This window comes from Protopterus annectens, chromosome 2.part0, assembly GCF_019279795.1.
Source record: "Protopterus annectens isolate FY-2018-M chromosome 2.part0, PAN1.0, whole genome shotgun sequence".
NCBI classification, from domain to species: Eukaryota; Metazoa; Chordata; order Ceratodontiformes; family Protopteridae; genus Protopterus; species Protopterus annectens.
The window spans coordinates 1,389,637,039-1,389,653,199 of record NC_056728.1 but is presented as its reverse complement, the minus strand read 5'-3'; the positions used below and the strand labels follow the sequence as shown (position 1 = coordinate 1,389,653,199).

At 47.0% G+C, this 16,161-nt stretch overlaps 1 protein-coding gene across 4 annotated transcripts in view; it reads left to right on the top strand.

Moving 5' to 3' along the window:
• Positions 1–16,161, top strand: part of HADHB (hydroxyacyl-CoA dehydrogenase trifunctional multienzyme complex subunit beta) — a 1,343,347-nt gene that overhangs the window by 323,332 nt on the left and 1,003,854 nt on the right. For all 4 annotated transcript variants that reach the window (XM_044061616.1, XM_044061615.1, XM_044061614.1 and 1 more), the window contains exon 5: positions 3,053–3,097. In XM_044061616.1, coding sequence (XP_043917551.1) covers positions 3,053–3,097 — 45 coding nt within the window. The remainder of the gene's footprint in view (positions 1–3,052; positions 3,098–16,161) is intronic.

Here is a 16,161-nt window from a genome sequence, read left to right as displayed (position 1 = left end):
ACTTGCGCTTCCGGCTGGGAGCCAGTCACTTCCAGTTTCTTGCCCTGCCCTTTGGTCTCACCACAGCCCCCAGGGTGTTCACCAAGTGTTTGGCAGTGGTGACAGCTCACCTGAGACATTAGGGATTCCAGGTGTTTCCGTATCTGGACGACTGGCTTCTCACCACCCCCACCAGGCATCTGCTCGTTCAAGCCAGGGAGACTACCATAACACTGTGTCAACAATTAGGAATTACTTTAAACTGGGAAAAGTCTGCCTTGCTGCCCTCACAGCGTGTTGTTTTTATAGGCGCAGAGCTAGACTCTATTCAGATGCGAGCCTTTCTGCCACAAGAGAGAATAAGAGTGCTGCAGTCTCAGATCCACGCACTGTTGCCCCTCAAAAGAGTTCAAGCCAGGTTAGTTCTCCAGCTTTTGGGTTCCATGGCCGGCACCATCATGCTGGTGCCTCTGGCCAGGTTACATATGCGGATTCTGCAATGGCTCCTTTCCGCCCAATGGTCATTTCAGAAACTTCCTCTTTCCCACTTGATACTTCTCACGGAACGGTGCAAACAGGACCTCCGCTTGTGGCTACGTTCCGCCAATCTGGACAAAGGGAGGAGCTTGATTCCTATGTCTCCAGTGGCTACAGTGACCACGGACGCCTCCCAGATGGGGTGGGGTGGGGGGGCATTATCTTGGCAGGACGGTCCAAGGCACGTTGCAAGATCACGAGGTACATCTGCACATCAATGTTCTGGAGATGAGTGGTGTTTCTAGCGTTGCGAGCACTCCAAGACTCTCTACCTCTGGGAACAATTGCGATTCACTCGGACAACATGTCCGTAGTGTGGTACCTGAACAAGCAAGGGGGAACCAAGTCTTATCCCCTCTGCAGAGAGGCCATGGGAGTGTGGCATTGGGCAGTATCTTCCCAACGGTTCTTAGTGGCAACTCACATTTGGGAAAGTCCAACGTGATAGCGGACAGGCTGAGCACAGCTATTCTGATGCCTTACGAGTGGTCCCTGAACAACCGAGTGGTGGTTCAAATTTTCAACAGGTGGGGTCAGCCTTGCTGCGATCTCCTTGCCAGTCCCCTCAATGCCAAATGCAGCGAGTACGTCACACTGATTCCCCCACAGGGGGAGTCACCCAGGGATGCTCTAGCCCACGATTGGCCTCCCGGTCTGGTCTACGCTTTCCCTCCGTTTTCCTCTGTTACCAAGAGTGATTCAGAAAGCCATATCCTTGGGAAGCAGGATGATTCTTATTGCTCCATACTGGCCTCGACAAGTATGGCTCCCTTTTCTTCAGAAGTACGCAGTGGATGGTCCTTGGACTCTGGACCCAGTGCCAGACCTCCTGACTCACATGTCAGGCCAGCTCCAGCCATCCCTGGGAACCCTCAGGCTGACAGCCTGGCTACTCCACTTCCATCACTAGTTAGACGGCATTCTTTTTCACCGGAGGTGGTACACATCTTGTCTTCATCTCATAAGTCTTCTACCAGAAAAATTTATTCCAGCAAATGGAAGAGATTCTCCATTTGGGCTCGGGCCCAAGATTTGGACCCCTTCATAGCCTCAATTCCATCGGTTTTAGATTTTTTAGCCATGCTTTTCCATCAGGGCTCTGCGCCTGCTACCATTAAAGTGCAATTGGCTGCAATCTCTAATTTCCATATATCTTACGAGCCCCCTCTTATGGGCCATAAACTCTGCAAGACCTTCTTGAAAGGTGTTTGGCTACTTCGCCCTCCTGTGTCAGAGCTTGTCATGCCATGGGACCTAAACCTTGTGCTACAAGCCATCACTTCACCACCCTTTGAACCAGCTGCCACCTGTGAACTGAAATTTTTATCTTGGAAAACGGCGTTTCTAATAGCCATTACATCGGCCAGAAGAGTATCAGAACTTCAAGCTCTGTCCATTAAACCTCCGTATTTGACCTTTCATAAGGACAGAGTTTCACTGAGACTTAACCCATCCTTCCTTCCAAAGGTGACATCCACTGTTAAAATCCATCAATCTATCGAGTTACCAGTGTTCTTTCCAAATTTTTCCAATAAGGCAGAGTTCAGGTTCCATCAGTTAGATGTGCACAGGCAATTGAGGTTCTGTTTACACAGGACTAAACAGGTTAGGAAGTCTGATCAACTGTTTGTGTCCTTTTCAGAGAACAGAGCAGGTTGTCCTGTTTCCAAGTGCACAATTTCTAAACGGATTAACGATTGTATTTCCTTCATCTACTCGGCGGCAGGCAGAAGTTTACCTTTTCTCATCAGAGCTCACTCTATCAGGGCAATGTCTACATCGATAGCTTTCCATTTCAGGCTTTCACTGGATGATATTTGTGCTGCGGCCACCTGGGCCTCTCCTCACACCTTTATCACTCATTACAAGCTGGACGTGGCTTCTAGGGGCCGGGCTTCCTTTGGTTCCACGGTTCTCAGGAGTATCTTTCTATGAGCCTCCCAGGATAGAGGTGCTGGGGACGCTGTCCAGTGAGTAAAGAATGGAGGCGAGATAGGACCACATAACATCAGTTATGTTCTCACCACAACGATCGATGTATGTGGTCCATCTCGACTACATTCTTACGTACCCTCCCACCTGCCCCCTTCCTAGAGGATTTGGAGGAATATTGGCTCTGTGAACCCTTCAAGGTCAGTTGCTTTTTCTTTCTTTGGCTGGAATTCCTTCCAGTGTTGGTCATGTAAGGGTTATGATTGGTATGGTTGCAAACAAGATCTGGGGCTAGGGCGAGGTGCATCTTGGGATACTGGGTTAGCCCAGCCAATTAGAGACTTCATGCTAGAAAAATAGTTGGCTGACTTGTAGCCGATTCTGGGCTCCGAACCAGTGAGTAAAGAATGTAGGCGAGATGGACCACATACATAGATCGTTATGGTGAGTACATAACTAACTGTTTTTTTTTTTACTACAGGAAAGAATGTGAATGTTTGAAGTGCTTGGTATTTTGAAATCATTTAATTAATGTGTAATGTTTTGCTAGTAGCAAGCATACATGCTCATATTTGGACTTAGCATTTTTACTTGAATATTGCAGATACACAGATTTGATGCCACATGATTTGGCCAGAGGAGCCTTACAGTAAGTAGAAATATATATTTTAGGCTTTTCAGCATTTCTAAAATATCTTCACTGATTTTTTTTCCAACACTGTCTTTGCCATTGTCACAACGTTTGAAATATCTATTTCTTAGTCAGCCCTATTTTTGTAAGCCACTGTCTGGTGTTGGAGTGGATGGCTTTCAAAACTCTAGCTGATATTTTCTGCCACTTTTTGAAGCCTTAAACCACTTCAACTTTCTGAGTTTTTTCTTGTCAGCGGAGTCTGAGAAGTTGTTAACTTGCAGCAAGTTTAAGTCAGAAAACTCCATAGCAGTCCTTCAGTTTTTATTTGTGTGCTTTTATTGGCTGTATTTTATCATTTGAGCATTTTAAAGTAGATTAATGCTTAGTGTTTAGGAACTGTATTTAAACCGATGCATTCTTCTGTAAATCTTTGTGTGCTATGATGGACTTGCAGTGTGGGCAGATCATTAAATTGTCATTGTATTCACTACTGCATCCCTTGATTCCAGGGATATCCTGCGTATAGCTAGTTTCACAGGCCAGCTGAACTGTGTGCTTTACTCGCCATCCCCCAGTGTTAAGTAAAGGTATCCGTAATAAGAATGGGAGACATAAGCTGTAGTCATTTTTCTTGCCACACACTTTGCTAGCAGTTAACGGTGTCTGTCACTTTGTGTCTATATATTTCCAGAATCCAAATGAGTAGGCTGTAAGGGATTTTCTGGTCTGTCTCTTGGTTATATTGGTTTAGATATTTAATACCTAATGGTTACTGATTCTGGCTCTTCTGTAAAAGTTTGTTTATTTTTAGTTTTATTTATGTAACATTTTTGTTTACCAGGATAGTCCGACTGGGTAGAAACCTGTTCTCAATGGAGGCTCGGGGAGAAAAGCTCCAAAGATGGTTAATCTCTAAAATACAACATTCAGAAGTAACATAAATAGGCAAAAATATTTAGGAATACCTGTTTGAACCCATCATAATGACTATTAGTTACCCATAACTTAAGAAGTACATTCAGTAGAATGAATAAGGAAACAGACTAAAAACTACCTTGCTCTACCAAGTCAGATGAGAGATATTAGCAAACGATGAGAGAGAGGCAAGAGCCTAAGATATGCAAGAAAAGAGACTATAGTGAGGAAGGTATAGAGGGGAGAGGAGAGTAGAAGGTAGGGGAAGAGGAAGAGAGTAGAGGCAAGAGCTGGGCGAGGGGCAAAGGTGATGAGCTAAAGGTGAGATAGTGGCAAGTTAGGATGAAATATTACAGATGAGGAGTAAGGAGGAAATAAAAACCAACAAGCACCGTAGGGAAGGCTTGACCAAGTCACTTGGTACAAAAGTAGACTTTATTCACCAAAAATCAAAAATATAAATGCTAAAATTATCCACACAGCATTTCCGTCAGTTTAAAACGGACGTCATCAGCTATAACAAATACATTAGTTCTCCCATTTAAATAATGAAACTCACTGTGATCAGCCAATAAGAATTAAGTGAAGAGGAATGTAGAAAGTAAGAAAATTGCATGATGAGGAAGTAGTATGAAAGAGTAAGTTTGAGAAACTGAAAGACTAGAGAAAAGGGTTTAACTAGGACAAGTAAACTGAAGGGGAATAAGAAGGAAAGAAAGAAGTAAACAAATTACATATGGTGGATGAGGTGTGGAAGGAGAGCAAGATGAGAAACTAACGGTTTGGGGAAAGTGTTTAATCAGGACAAATACACGAACAAAGCCAATTGTCGTTGAGGTATTCGTAGTTGATTTTAGAAGTGAGCGTGGTTGGGGTTAGTGATGATGGGCTGAGAGATGGAATTCAACATTTTGGAGATGCTCTTAGAGTAAAGAGAGTCTCCGGCTTTGTTGTTGGATTTAGAGACCTGTAATAAGGATTTGTGTGAGGAGCAAAGTGGGGGAGTGTTAGTATGAGGTAAAAGCATTAGTTGAAGAATAGGGGTTTTGTCAGGTTGGTGTACTCACTTATGAGCAATAGCGATTTGAGTTTGCGTTAAATAATGTGGTAGTTCTAGCCAACTTAGTTGGTGTAAAGCAGAGCAGTCGTGAGACCTGAAAGGAATTTGGCTATTTTATTGTAGCAAGATGCAAGTCAGGCTAGATCAGTTTTACTAAAGTTAGTGAAGATAGGAGCGGCGTGTAGTAGGGTGGAGAGATTGTGTTCTGGCTATTGCCTGTCTAGCATAATTAATGAGAAATGGCATGATCCTACATAGAGAGCCTGGTTTGATATGTGATGCGAGTGTGTTCAATCTCGCCGTTTGTTCTTACACACGCGTTCGGAGCCGATCCTCGGCTCCGAGTCGGCCGCATAGCAAAGCTCTGCATCTTAGAGAAGCTCGAGACCAGGCTATATCCCACAATCCTCCCTGCCATTACTCAGATCTAGTTTGCCGCTGCAACGGGTCACATCTCTACAGAGAGCTCGGACCAGAGATTTTGTTGTTAGACAGATAAGATAGTCTTTTTTCTTTGTTTCAAAAGTTATTATACTCCTATAGTTTTTTGATATTTTATTTTTCTATACTATAGTGTGTGTGTGTGTGTGTGTGTGTGTGTGTGTGTGTGTGTGTGTGTGTGTGTGTGTGTGTGTGTGTGTGTGTGTGTGTGTGTGTGTATATTGTAGTTAGTTTTTATAGGTTTCCCTTTGGGGCCTACCCTTGCTTAACTGTAAATTCTCTTAAACTTAAAACTTTAAATACCCTCTTCTTTAAGTTTACTGTTATGTCTGAAAAAGCCAAGTCTGGTTTTAAAAGGTGTCAGTGTGGACAGAAAATGTCCATCACTGACTACCACACTTCCTGCATCTACTGTCTTGGCCCTCTCCACTTGCAAGAGGATTGCTCTATTTGCCATTCCTTCAGTGGGAGGGTCATGACAGATAGACGCAGGAAACTTATTGACAGGGGGCTTCTTAAGCCTGCCTTCCAAGAGGCCCTTGGACAAGTCTGACCAGGCTTCTTAGTCTTCGAAGGGGTCGAAGATGTCGGAACCCATGTCATCGGCTCCGAGTACATCTTCTAGAGTTCGTTCGCCGGTTCCACAGACTTCGGGGCCGAGTGTCGAACGTTTGTCTCTCACTGAGCCCCAGGTCTTGGAACCGGTGTCGGAACTACCGCCACAGTCTATTCTTCGGTCGGTGCCATCTTCGGCCCCTTCGACCCGATCTTCCAGACCATTATCTGATACTGATGTGGATCGTGTCGTGCAGAAACTTATGGAGAACACGGCCCTTTCCAAATTGATTGCAGTTTCCTCCCAGTTGGTGTCGAAACTAGAAGGCCTTCCTTTATCTCCAACAGGTTCTCCTTCGAGACCCATTCAGTCCTCGGAGCCGGAAGAGGATGAGCCGATGATAGTGGAGCCCTCGGTGCCGAAACCGTCCATTGCACGATCGACACCATTTACCTCTACTCCATCGGAACAGATAGGTGAGTCGCGGAGTCGACTATCTCTCCTTGGTTCCGGGACCGAGAGTCGTACCAACCTTTCGGTTCCGACTCTCCCTCTCTGGGCCTCTGCGCAGATCGGCTCGGCTCCGTCCTCGGGGTCGAGACCCATGGGCCCCGTGTCTCGGATTCTTCCATGTTCTTCGGAACCGGGGGAGTCCTTGACCCGAGGTTCAGGGGGTTTTGACCTTATGAGGAAGGTTTTGTCTACACAGACAACCACTTCATCGGACGCGTCTTCTCCCTCCCTTAAGGAGCCGCTCTCTGTTTCTGTTCCCACGACACATCCAAAGCGTGGAGCACCATTGTCTCAGCCATCTTTAGAGGATGCCCCCTGTTCCTCGGAGGCCTCAACGGAATCTCCCTCCGATGAGGTCCCGAGGAAAAGATTGTGCAAGAGGAGGCACTTAGACTCCCCACAGGAATCTCTAACTTCTGACACTGACTTGGATGAGTCAGAGGGGTCCCCAAAATCCCAATCCCCCTCCGAGGATGTCTCATTTGCGGACATCTTGGAGATATGAAAACAGAGGGGTGATTGGCAGTCCCTAGCCCCCACTGAGGAAGAGTCGGTGTTGCTGAAGGCATTTGGTGCTCAACCTTCTACCTCCTGGGTTACTCCGCCCTTCGATGAGTTAATGGATTTGATTGCTCGAAGGGCGTGGGAGACACCGGACACAGTGGAACCGGTCCCTCTAAAACCAAGTAAATTTATTACCGCTCCCCAGGACAAGACCTATCTCACAAAAGGAGTCCCGGTTGACACTATGGTGGTGGCAGCAGCCACTAAAAAGGAGATGTCGGAGTCTTCCTCTTCTGTTCATCCTCCTAATAAGGATTCTAGGACTATGGACAGATACGGGAAGCGCATTTTTAGTTCAGCGACTTTTTCCATGCGTTCGCTAAACTATTTGACACATTTTACACGACTACAGAGGGATCTCATCAAGGAGCTGAGAGATACCCTCCAGGGTAACACAGATGCTGCTGTTTCAGATAAGGTAACAGCACAACTTAACACCCTTACCTCCGTAGTGAACTCGTCCATGAGGCTCATCTCGTATGCGGCTGAAGGGTCGAGTAGGGCCGCAGCTTCAGCGATTGCTCTACGAAGACAATCCTGGATGTGGCTGTGCTCTTTTGCGGAAGCCTTCAAGTCTTCTTTCGCCAACGCCCCCTTTGATGGTGCCACTCTTTTTGGGCCCAAAGTGAAAGAGACATTAACTCGGTGTGATCAGGAAGGAAAGACTCTGTCTGCTGTCTGAGTCCGTTTTTCTGTTCCATCCAGACCGTACCCCAAAGGGCAACGAGGCGGAAAAATGTGGTTCCGTAGAACTCTGGGATCTTTCCAGGCCACACAGAGTGAACCCCCCCCAGAGGCAGAGGGGGGGGGCAGACATGGAAGACGCCGCCCTGGCGGCAGAGGGGGTCCGCAGAACCAAGGCAACAGGGATACTATCCCTGGTAAGCCTTTCCAGCACTCCTGAATGGGGGCCCGACTGTCCTGCTCTGGAGGCAGTCGGGGGTCGCTTGGCTTTATACCCACAGGCCTGGCAAACTCTCACCTCAGACTCCTGGGTAAAAAGCATTGTAACCAGAGGATACAAAATACCCCTTATGTCAACTCCACCCCAACAAAGAAGGTCTCCAGATGTGCCACCCCGTCTGCGATGCTAAGCAGCAATAGAAATTTCAAAGCTGCTCAAAAAAGAGTCATTCAGCCAGTCCCGGCGGACCAAAAAGGATCCAGAACGTACTCGAGGTTCTTTTTAGTTCCGAAAGACAGGGGACTGGAGACCCATTTTGGATCTCGGCAATCTCAATACCTTCGTGAAGAAGGAAAAGTTCCGGATGGTCACGCTTCAATCAATCCTTCCATTTTTGCAGAAGGACGACTGGATGTGCTCGATAGATCTCAAGGACGCGTACTACCACATCAAGATGGCCAGAACGTCCAGAGATCACCTGCGCTTCCGGCTGAGAGCCAGTCATTTTCAATTTCGAGCCCTGCCCTTTGGGCTCACCTCAGCCCCCAGGGTATTCACCAAATGCATGGCAGTGGTAGCGTCTCACTAGAGATGTCTAGGATTCCGGGCGTTTCCCTATCTGGACAACTGGCTCCTCACCGCCACCACCGAGCGTCTCCTCATACAAGCAAGAAACTATACAGTCAACCTTTGTTCCTACCTAGGGATTTCCATAAACTTCAAAAAATCTGTCTTACTGCCCTCACAGCATATTTCATTCATCGGAGCGGACCTAGATACGCGCTTAACATTGGTAAAGCTCCCTCAAGGAAGGGCTTCATCCCTCAAGGAACAGGTTGTTCTTCTGCTGCAATGCAGGAAAGCCCCGGCCAAATTGGTGTTGAAGGTTTTGGGACTCATGGCAACGTCCCTGATTGCGATTCCCATGAGAAGATTGCACATGAGGCTCCTCCAATGGCTGCTGTTCACGCAGTGGTCGTTCCAGCAGTTACCCCTAGTGTACGAGATTCTGATAACTGATTCTTGCAAGCGAGACCTCTCATGGTGGGTGTCCAGCCAGGATCTCACTATGGGTCGTCCATTTGTTCTACCAAATCCGACGGCCACTATAACCACGGACGCTTCCCTGATAGGGTGGGGGGGACTTTTTCAGGGAAGAACAGTCCAAGGGGAATGGTCCAACATGGAGTACAACCTGCACATAAATGTTCTGGAAATGAGGGCGGTGTTCTTGGCGTTGCAACACTTTCAAACCCTCCTACCTCTAGGAACAGTAGCAGTTCAGACAGACAACGTGTCTGTAGTCTGGTACATAAACAAGGGGGAACCAGATCTTACCCATTATGCAGAGAGGCCATGAGAATTTGGCAATGGGCAGAGTCCACGGGTCGCTTTCTTATAGCAACGCACATCCTGGGGTCATCCAACGTCATTGCGGACAGGTTGAGCAGAGTCATCCTGTTACCTCACGAGTGGTCCCTCAAACTACAAGTGGCGGAAAGAATTTTCCGCAAATGGCACCAGCCTTGCTGCGATCTATTCACCTCCCCGATGAATACCAAATGCAGAAGCTATTTTGCCCTTCTACCCCCTCCAGGGGATGTCCCCAGGGACGCACTGATACACGATTGGCCCCCGGGTCTCCTATATGCATTCCCACTTACCCCCTTGATTCCCAAATTTCTTCAGAAAGCCATGAATCTGGAAAGGACAATTATACTCATAGCCCCATTCTGGCCTCGACAGATATGGTTCCCCTTTTTCGAGCCCATCAAACAGAGGAACCTTGGATCCTGGACCCAGTACCAGATCTACTGACACATTCGTCGGGAGTTCCTCACCCGTCTCTTCAATCCCTCAAACTAGCAGCTTGGCTACTCCACTTCCCCGCCTAACCAGGTCTGATCTACTTTCTCCGGCAGTTCAGCGCATTTTGGTTGCCTCTCATAAGGCTTCCACCACAAAACTTTACAAGAGTAAATGGAAACGCTTTGTGTACTGGGCATCTAGTCAACACTTGGACCCCCTGGTTGCTCCTTTACATAAAGTTCTAGAATTTCTTTCCATCCTTTTCCACGAAGGAGCCTCGACTTCCACACTAAGAGTGCAGTTGGCTGCCATATCCAACTTCCATGTTGGTGAGGACGGTTCTTCTATTATGTCCCACAGGCTTTGTAAGGCTTTTATGAAAGGTTCCTTCCATCTTCGACCGCCCGTCAGAGACCCTTTATTCAGATGGAATTTAAATTTGTTGTTGTCACAACTGATGTTACCACCCTTCGAACCAGCCTCTTCTTGCCTCCTGAAGTTTCTGTCATGGAAGACTCTTTTTCTTGTAGCGGTTACTTCAGCTCGGAGAGTGTCAGAGCTGCAAGCACTGTCAATTAAACCGCCTTACTTAATTTTTCACCCAGATAGAGTTTCTTTACGAACAAATCCGTCCTTCCTTCCTAAGGTATGTTCTGTCATAAATATTAATCAGTCCATTGAACTCCCTACTTCAAGAACCATACCAGCAAGTTGGAATATATGTTGCACAAGTTAGATGTCCACAGACAGCTCAGATTTTATTTAGACAGGACAAAAGACTACAGAAAAACAGATCAACTTTTTGTTGCATTTGCAGACAATATAAAGGGCATGGCAGTTACAAAACGTACGCTTTCTAAATGGCTTACTGATTGTATAGCCTTTGTGTATTCTAAGTCAAATCAGGCCTTGCCCACCAAACCAAAAGGCCATTCTACTAGGTCCGTCTCCACTTCCTTGGCTCATGCAGCTCGCCTGCCTTTGGACACTATTTGTGCAGCAGCCACGTGGTCTAAACCACATACTTTCATCGCTCATTATAGGGTTGACAAAGCCTCCAAAGACCGGACATCTTTTGGTTCCACTGTGCTCAGGAACGTTCTTCCATGAGTCACTCAGGGTGACTGAGCTAGGGACGCTACCCGTGTGCAAGAACAAACTGCGAGATTGAACACTCTCACATAAAGAAGTTATGTTCTTACCATAACGTTCCATGTGGAGTGTTCATCTCGCCTTTGTTCTTACATTCCCCCCCTTCCCTCCCTCACGTGTTTGGAAGAACGAGTAGGACTAGAGTCTGGTCCACATGTCTTTACCTCTTCCGGGTATATTTCGTTACCCTTAGTTAATTTGTCACTGAGATGGTGTCTCTGAATTTTTTTTTTGTGGCAGTATGTAGCCTTAGCACCTCAGGGTTATTGTTAGTCTGGTTTGCTTGCAAACTAGATCTGAGTAATGGCAGGGAGGATTGGTGGATATAGCCTGGTCTCGAGCTTCTCTAAGATGCAGAGCTTTGCTATGCGGCCGACTCGGAGCCGAGGATCGGCTCTGAACCCGTGTGTAAGAACAAAGGCGAGATGAACACTCCACATGGAACGTTATGGTATGAACATAACTTCTTTTTTTTCTTCATTGACTGAGTAAGGTGTAGGTCAAGTTATCAAATAAAAAGCTAATAGTTTAGTTTGGGATATGGCTGTTTGTGGTGTGTTATTTGGAATGGGGTTGAGGGGGTCAAGACCTGCTGGGGTGAAAAAGCATCAGTTTAGTTTTGGAAGGATTCAGAATCAGGTGCGAGTCAGATGGCCATGATTCAACAGCTGTAAAGGATTGTTGTGTTTTATAGTGACAAGTTGATTTAGGGATGGAGCAGCACAGAAGTGTGGCGTCATCTACATATTGAACTATGGAGGCTTGGGGAATAGATGTGTAGTTTTATTTGTAAAAATAGTGGAGAATAGCGGCCCTAGGACAGATCCTTGGAGTACTCCCATGTGGACATGTAATGGGGATGATGTATGTTAATTCTATTGTGTGGCAAAGGTATATTGCTTAGGCTCACTCCCTTTGCTGTATTCTGTTTTGGCTCAGACCATAAAATGGAAGTGTAATTCGTTGTGCTAGGTTCACCCTGAGGCCAGACAGAGGGAGAGTGTAATATCAGTTTTGATGGTGAAAAATAAAGGGAAGGACATGTGCTTGGATTCATGTAGCTGTAACACTGTCCTAAGGCCTTTTGGAAGTCTTCTACTTGAGAAGAAAACACTCCAACAAAAAGCATTGAGGGGACCTCAAGAGACAAGAGTATGCCCCATTGCATGATTTCAATCTTCCATGTCCATCGACAAAACTTGGTAAGATGCTTTTGCGGCCCCATATTTGAAGTCTGGCATGACTGCTGTGCAGGTCTTGTCACCTCAACCTTTTGCATATTGTCGTGGACTGAAGAGGCTACCAAGCCTTCCAGTACTGAAGTGAAATGTTGACATTGGAGGTTGCTCTCTTGATTACTGAAGGGGAGGGTGGTTTACCACTGTACTTGTTTGTGAGAAGGTTCCTGAAGACCAGATTGAGATTTTTGGTCCCCCTGTCTGCAGCATGAAGCCTCTAGGGGAGGTGTTGACTAAAACTGATCCACAAAGACGTGAAGACCAAATTGGTGCCTGTCAGCGTATCTTAGCCTAGATCAGGCAGTGCCATGGTCCCTTCCACTACACAGCTTCTTCCCACCAACTTTTCCAGCTGGCTCAGGAATTTTTGTTTTGAAGTTGAAGTAGTCTGCACTAGTAAGTCCCTGTGGTATGTTGGACCTTCTAAAAAGACAAATGTGAAAAACATACTGTAGAAAATACTGATGCCTAGATTTTGAAGCAGGTGAACTGGCTTGTTTGGGTCATTTACCCTGTGCTGTACCATATGTAGCTGACACTGAAGACGTCCTGTCCTCTGAACCTCCACGTGAGGATTTTCTCCTTTGAGGACACCATTAATAAGATGGAGTTCCAGTGGAAGGAAAATGTACTTCAAGGCAGAGCCCCATTATAAAGCTTTACTGAGTCTGTTTAAGCCTAGGACATTTGCTGTTATTGTATGTGTTTGATAGCATGTCTGTGAAGTCCAGTCCTCCTCCCAAATCCTGGATACCCATAAGTCTGTGTACAAGAATCTTTTAACTGATTTGATTCAGCTGTAGTGTCTGGATTTCAATAAAGAATCTGCTCTGGCTACATTCGGGAAGCCTATTGCTGGTGATTGTTAGAGTACATTACTCAGTAGACTAGGAAAAAGGTTTGTCTTCTGTACCCAGTCCTGTAGTACCTTGAACTGCTGAAAAGTAGGCATGTTGGTCCAACAATTCCTTTTGGAGTAGATGAGGCAGATGAGATCTCAGCACCTCTATCTTTTCTTTTTTGGCCACCTGAGCAAAGAGGGTCATAAAGAGAATTAAGCACTTCAGAAGGTGTGGATGTGATACAGTGGATGCATCTTGCAGCCATAGGAAATGTGATTCGAAGAGATTTGGTTGAGACATTATCCCCTGTTAAACTGTGTACTGTGCTTCTAGATAAATATTTCCTCTTTGGTCTCCCTGGTGAAAATATTTCAAAAGACTAGAGGAAAAAAGCAAAAGTTATGCAATCTGACTATTTTTTTTTCTAGCACAGGAACCAACATTCAGTAGGAACTGGCTAACAAATCTTTACTGTTGTGTGCTAAACATGACAAGAGTATGAAGAATTTGGGGAATGAGTAACAAGCAAATTATAAGGTGAAACCTGTGAGCCAACAAGTCTGTGTCTATCTGCATGAGCAGCATGAGTCTGCCAGGCTGCCCCCTTCTCCCTACACCTCACACCAACTCCTGCCCTCTTGCATTTGTCCTCGGTCAGGTAGAGTTGAATGGTTCTTGTCCTTCATTGATAAATACTAGGTAAAGATTACCTAGTTCCATTCTGCATCAGAGCTACAAGTTACATTTTCAATAAACTCCCAAATGTAGAGATATTATCAGATCTGAAGTAGATAACTTCATTTTATCTGCAACCTGTGGGTATACGGATCCGTATCGGATCCGAGCCGGCAACTTTTTGATTTTCCAGCATCTGCTCCAAGCTCCGAGCTCCTCCCCTTACCCATAATGCCCTACCATCTCCTATCTTCCCTCAGATCTCGTTTGCCACGCCAGTAGTGTGCATCGTGATCTCCTTTGCTCTGAGCTCAGGGATAGTAAGTAGAACTTTTTTTGCTGATATCTAGGTGTGCTTGACTAGGATTTCCCTTCCTCCCCTTCTGTAGAATCGCATTTGGTCGTTGGTGTAAAAAAAAAAAAAAAAAAAAAAAAGTTTTTTGTATAGAGTAGTAGTTAGGCCCACCCTTCCCCTACCCTGTGTGTGTGTGGTTTTTGGAAAGGTAGTGCTTGTACCTTGGAGTGCAGGACTGTTGCTGACCAGCCAAAGCTTGTGTTCAAAAAATGTACAGTGTGGCCATAAGCTTTCCCCTGCCGATGGCCACACTCCGTGTGTGATATGCTTAGGAGTGGCACATTTGTCCACTGAATGTGCTGTCTGTTCAGGTTTCAGCCCTGGGGCCCTTAGGGATCGCAAGACCAAGCTAGTTGCCAAAGGCCTTCTCCCTGTTGCCATGCTGGAATCTGCCTCGGTCGCTAGTGTACCACCCCAGACAGGGACTCAACCTCCCTCTTCGTCTGGCAATGGGTCTTCAAAGGACAGATATTCAGTCAGCGAGTCTTGACAAAGATAAGGAAAAAGAAAAGGAAAGGTGCAGAGAAGAAAGGGAGAAAAAGGACAGGCATCGTAAGAGATCCCCAGACAGGGAGCTCTTTCTCAACCCACCATCTAAGACCATGAGTCCCATTTCTCCTCTGCTCTGGTCTCCTCGTTTCTCATCGGAGCCGTTGGAACATTCGGACCCGAGGCCCTCCACCCCACTGCGCAGACCAGCCAGATCAGAGTCGGTGACCTCTTCGAGGTCGACTCAGAGCGTATCTGACACGGACAGGATGATGCGGAGATTTATTCAGACCCAAATTCAGATGGGAGTCTTGCCAGGTCCCTCTCCCTCTGGAGGGGCGACCTCCATGCCTCTTTTCTGCCCCATCTCTCCTTCCCCCATCCGGGCTCTTGGATCCAAGGTTTTTCAGAGCTGGTAGTTCGGCGCCAACAGTTCCTCCAACCTTGACTCCGGCTGTTACCTTGAGTTCCTCCAATCCAACTTGTTTGGATCCGAGTGACTCTTGGAGCCGCGGACAGGGAGTCGGACCCAGGGGAATGGATTCTTCGGCTCTGACCTTTTCGGATCCGATCAGTTCCCTCGGACCTCAGACTACCCTATTTTTGGCTCCGGTCCCCGCTTCGGATCCGGGGAGGACTTCTCCCTCGGCCTTCGAAGTGGTGGAGAGGGTTCTCTCCCAGGGATTGAGACCCCAGCCCATCCCCTCGGATGCCACCCAGGCCCCCCTGGGTTTGGCGATGACTCCCTTCATCCTGTCTCAGGGACAGCTCGTGCCAGAGGATCCCCAGGTCATTTTCCCCGAAGAACCCCCTGCGGCTTGCGGATTCCCTTCTGAAAGTCCCACTGAAGTGGGTCACTGTAAGCACAAGTGCAAAAGGAGGCACTTGGACTCCCCAGAGTCCCTCACTACTGACACTGACTTAGATGAAGGAGAAGGTTCCCCCCAGGTCACCTCCCGAAGACGTCTCCTTCGGAGAAATTATGGAGATCCTCCACCAGAGGGGAGGTTGGTCAGCCCCAAAACCTTCTGGGGAGGAGACCGTGTTCCTGGAGGCCTTTGGCATGGGCCCATCTACTTCCTGGGTGTCCCCACCAGCAGATCCCTTGGTGGACCTCATCATCAAGAGGGCATGGAAGGAGCCCGACACCGTAGAGCCCATCCCCAAATGCCCTGACAAGGTTTTATCTCCCTCTTCTGATAGACACCCCTGGTCGAAAGGAGCCCCAGTTGATGCTATGTTGGTCGTAGCAGCCACAAAGAAGGAACTAGCACAGTAGAGTTCTAGTCCACCCTCCAGACAAGGAGTCCAGGTTGGTGGATAGGTTTGGGAAGCGCGTATACTCAGCAACTTTTTCTATCCGTGCGCTGAATTATTTGGCACATGTGATTCTGCTTCAGCGAGACCTTGCTTTATCGCCACAGGACAGACAGCTGTTCTCTGCGAAAATGTCTACTCTGAAGTCAGTCTCAAACACATCTATGCGGCTACTTTCCCATGCCACTGAAGGAGCAGCTAGGGAGGCTGGGACAGGCATAGCCATGAGGCGTCATGCCTGGCTCAGAT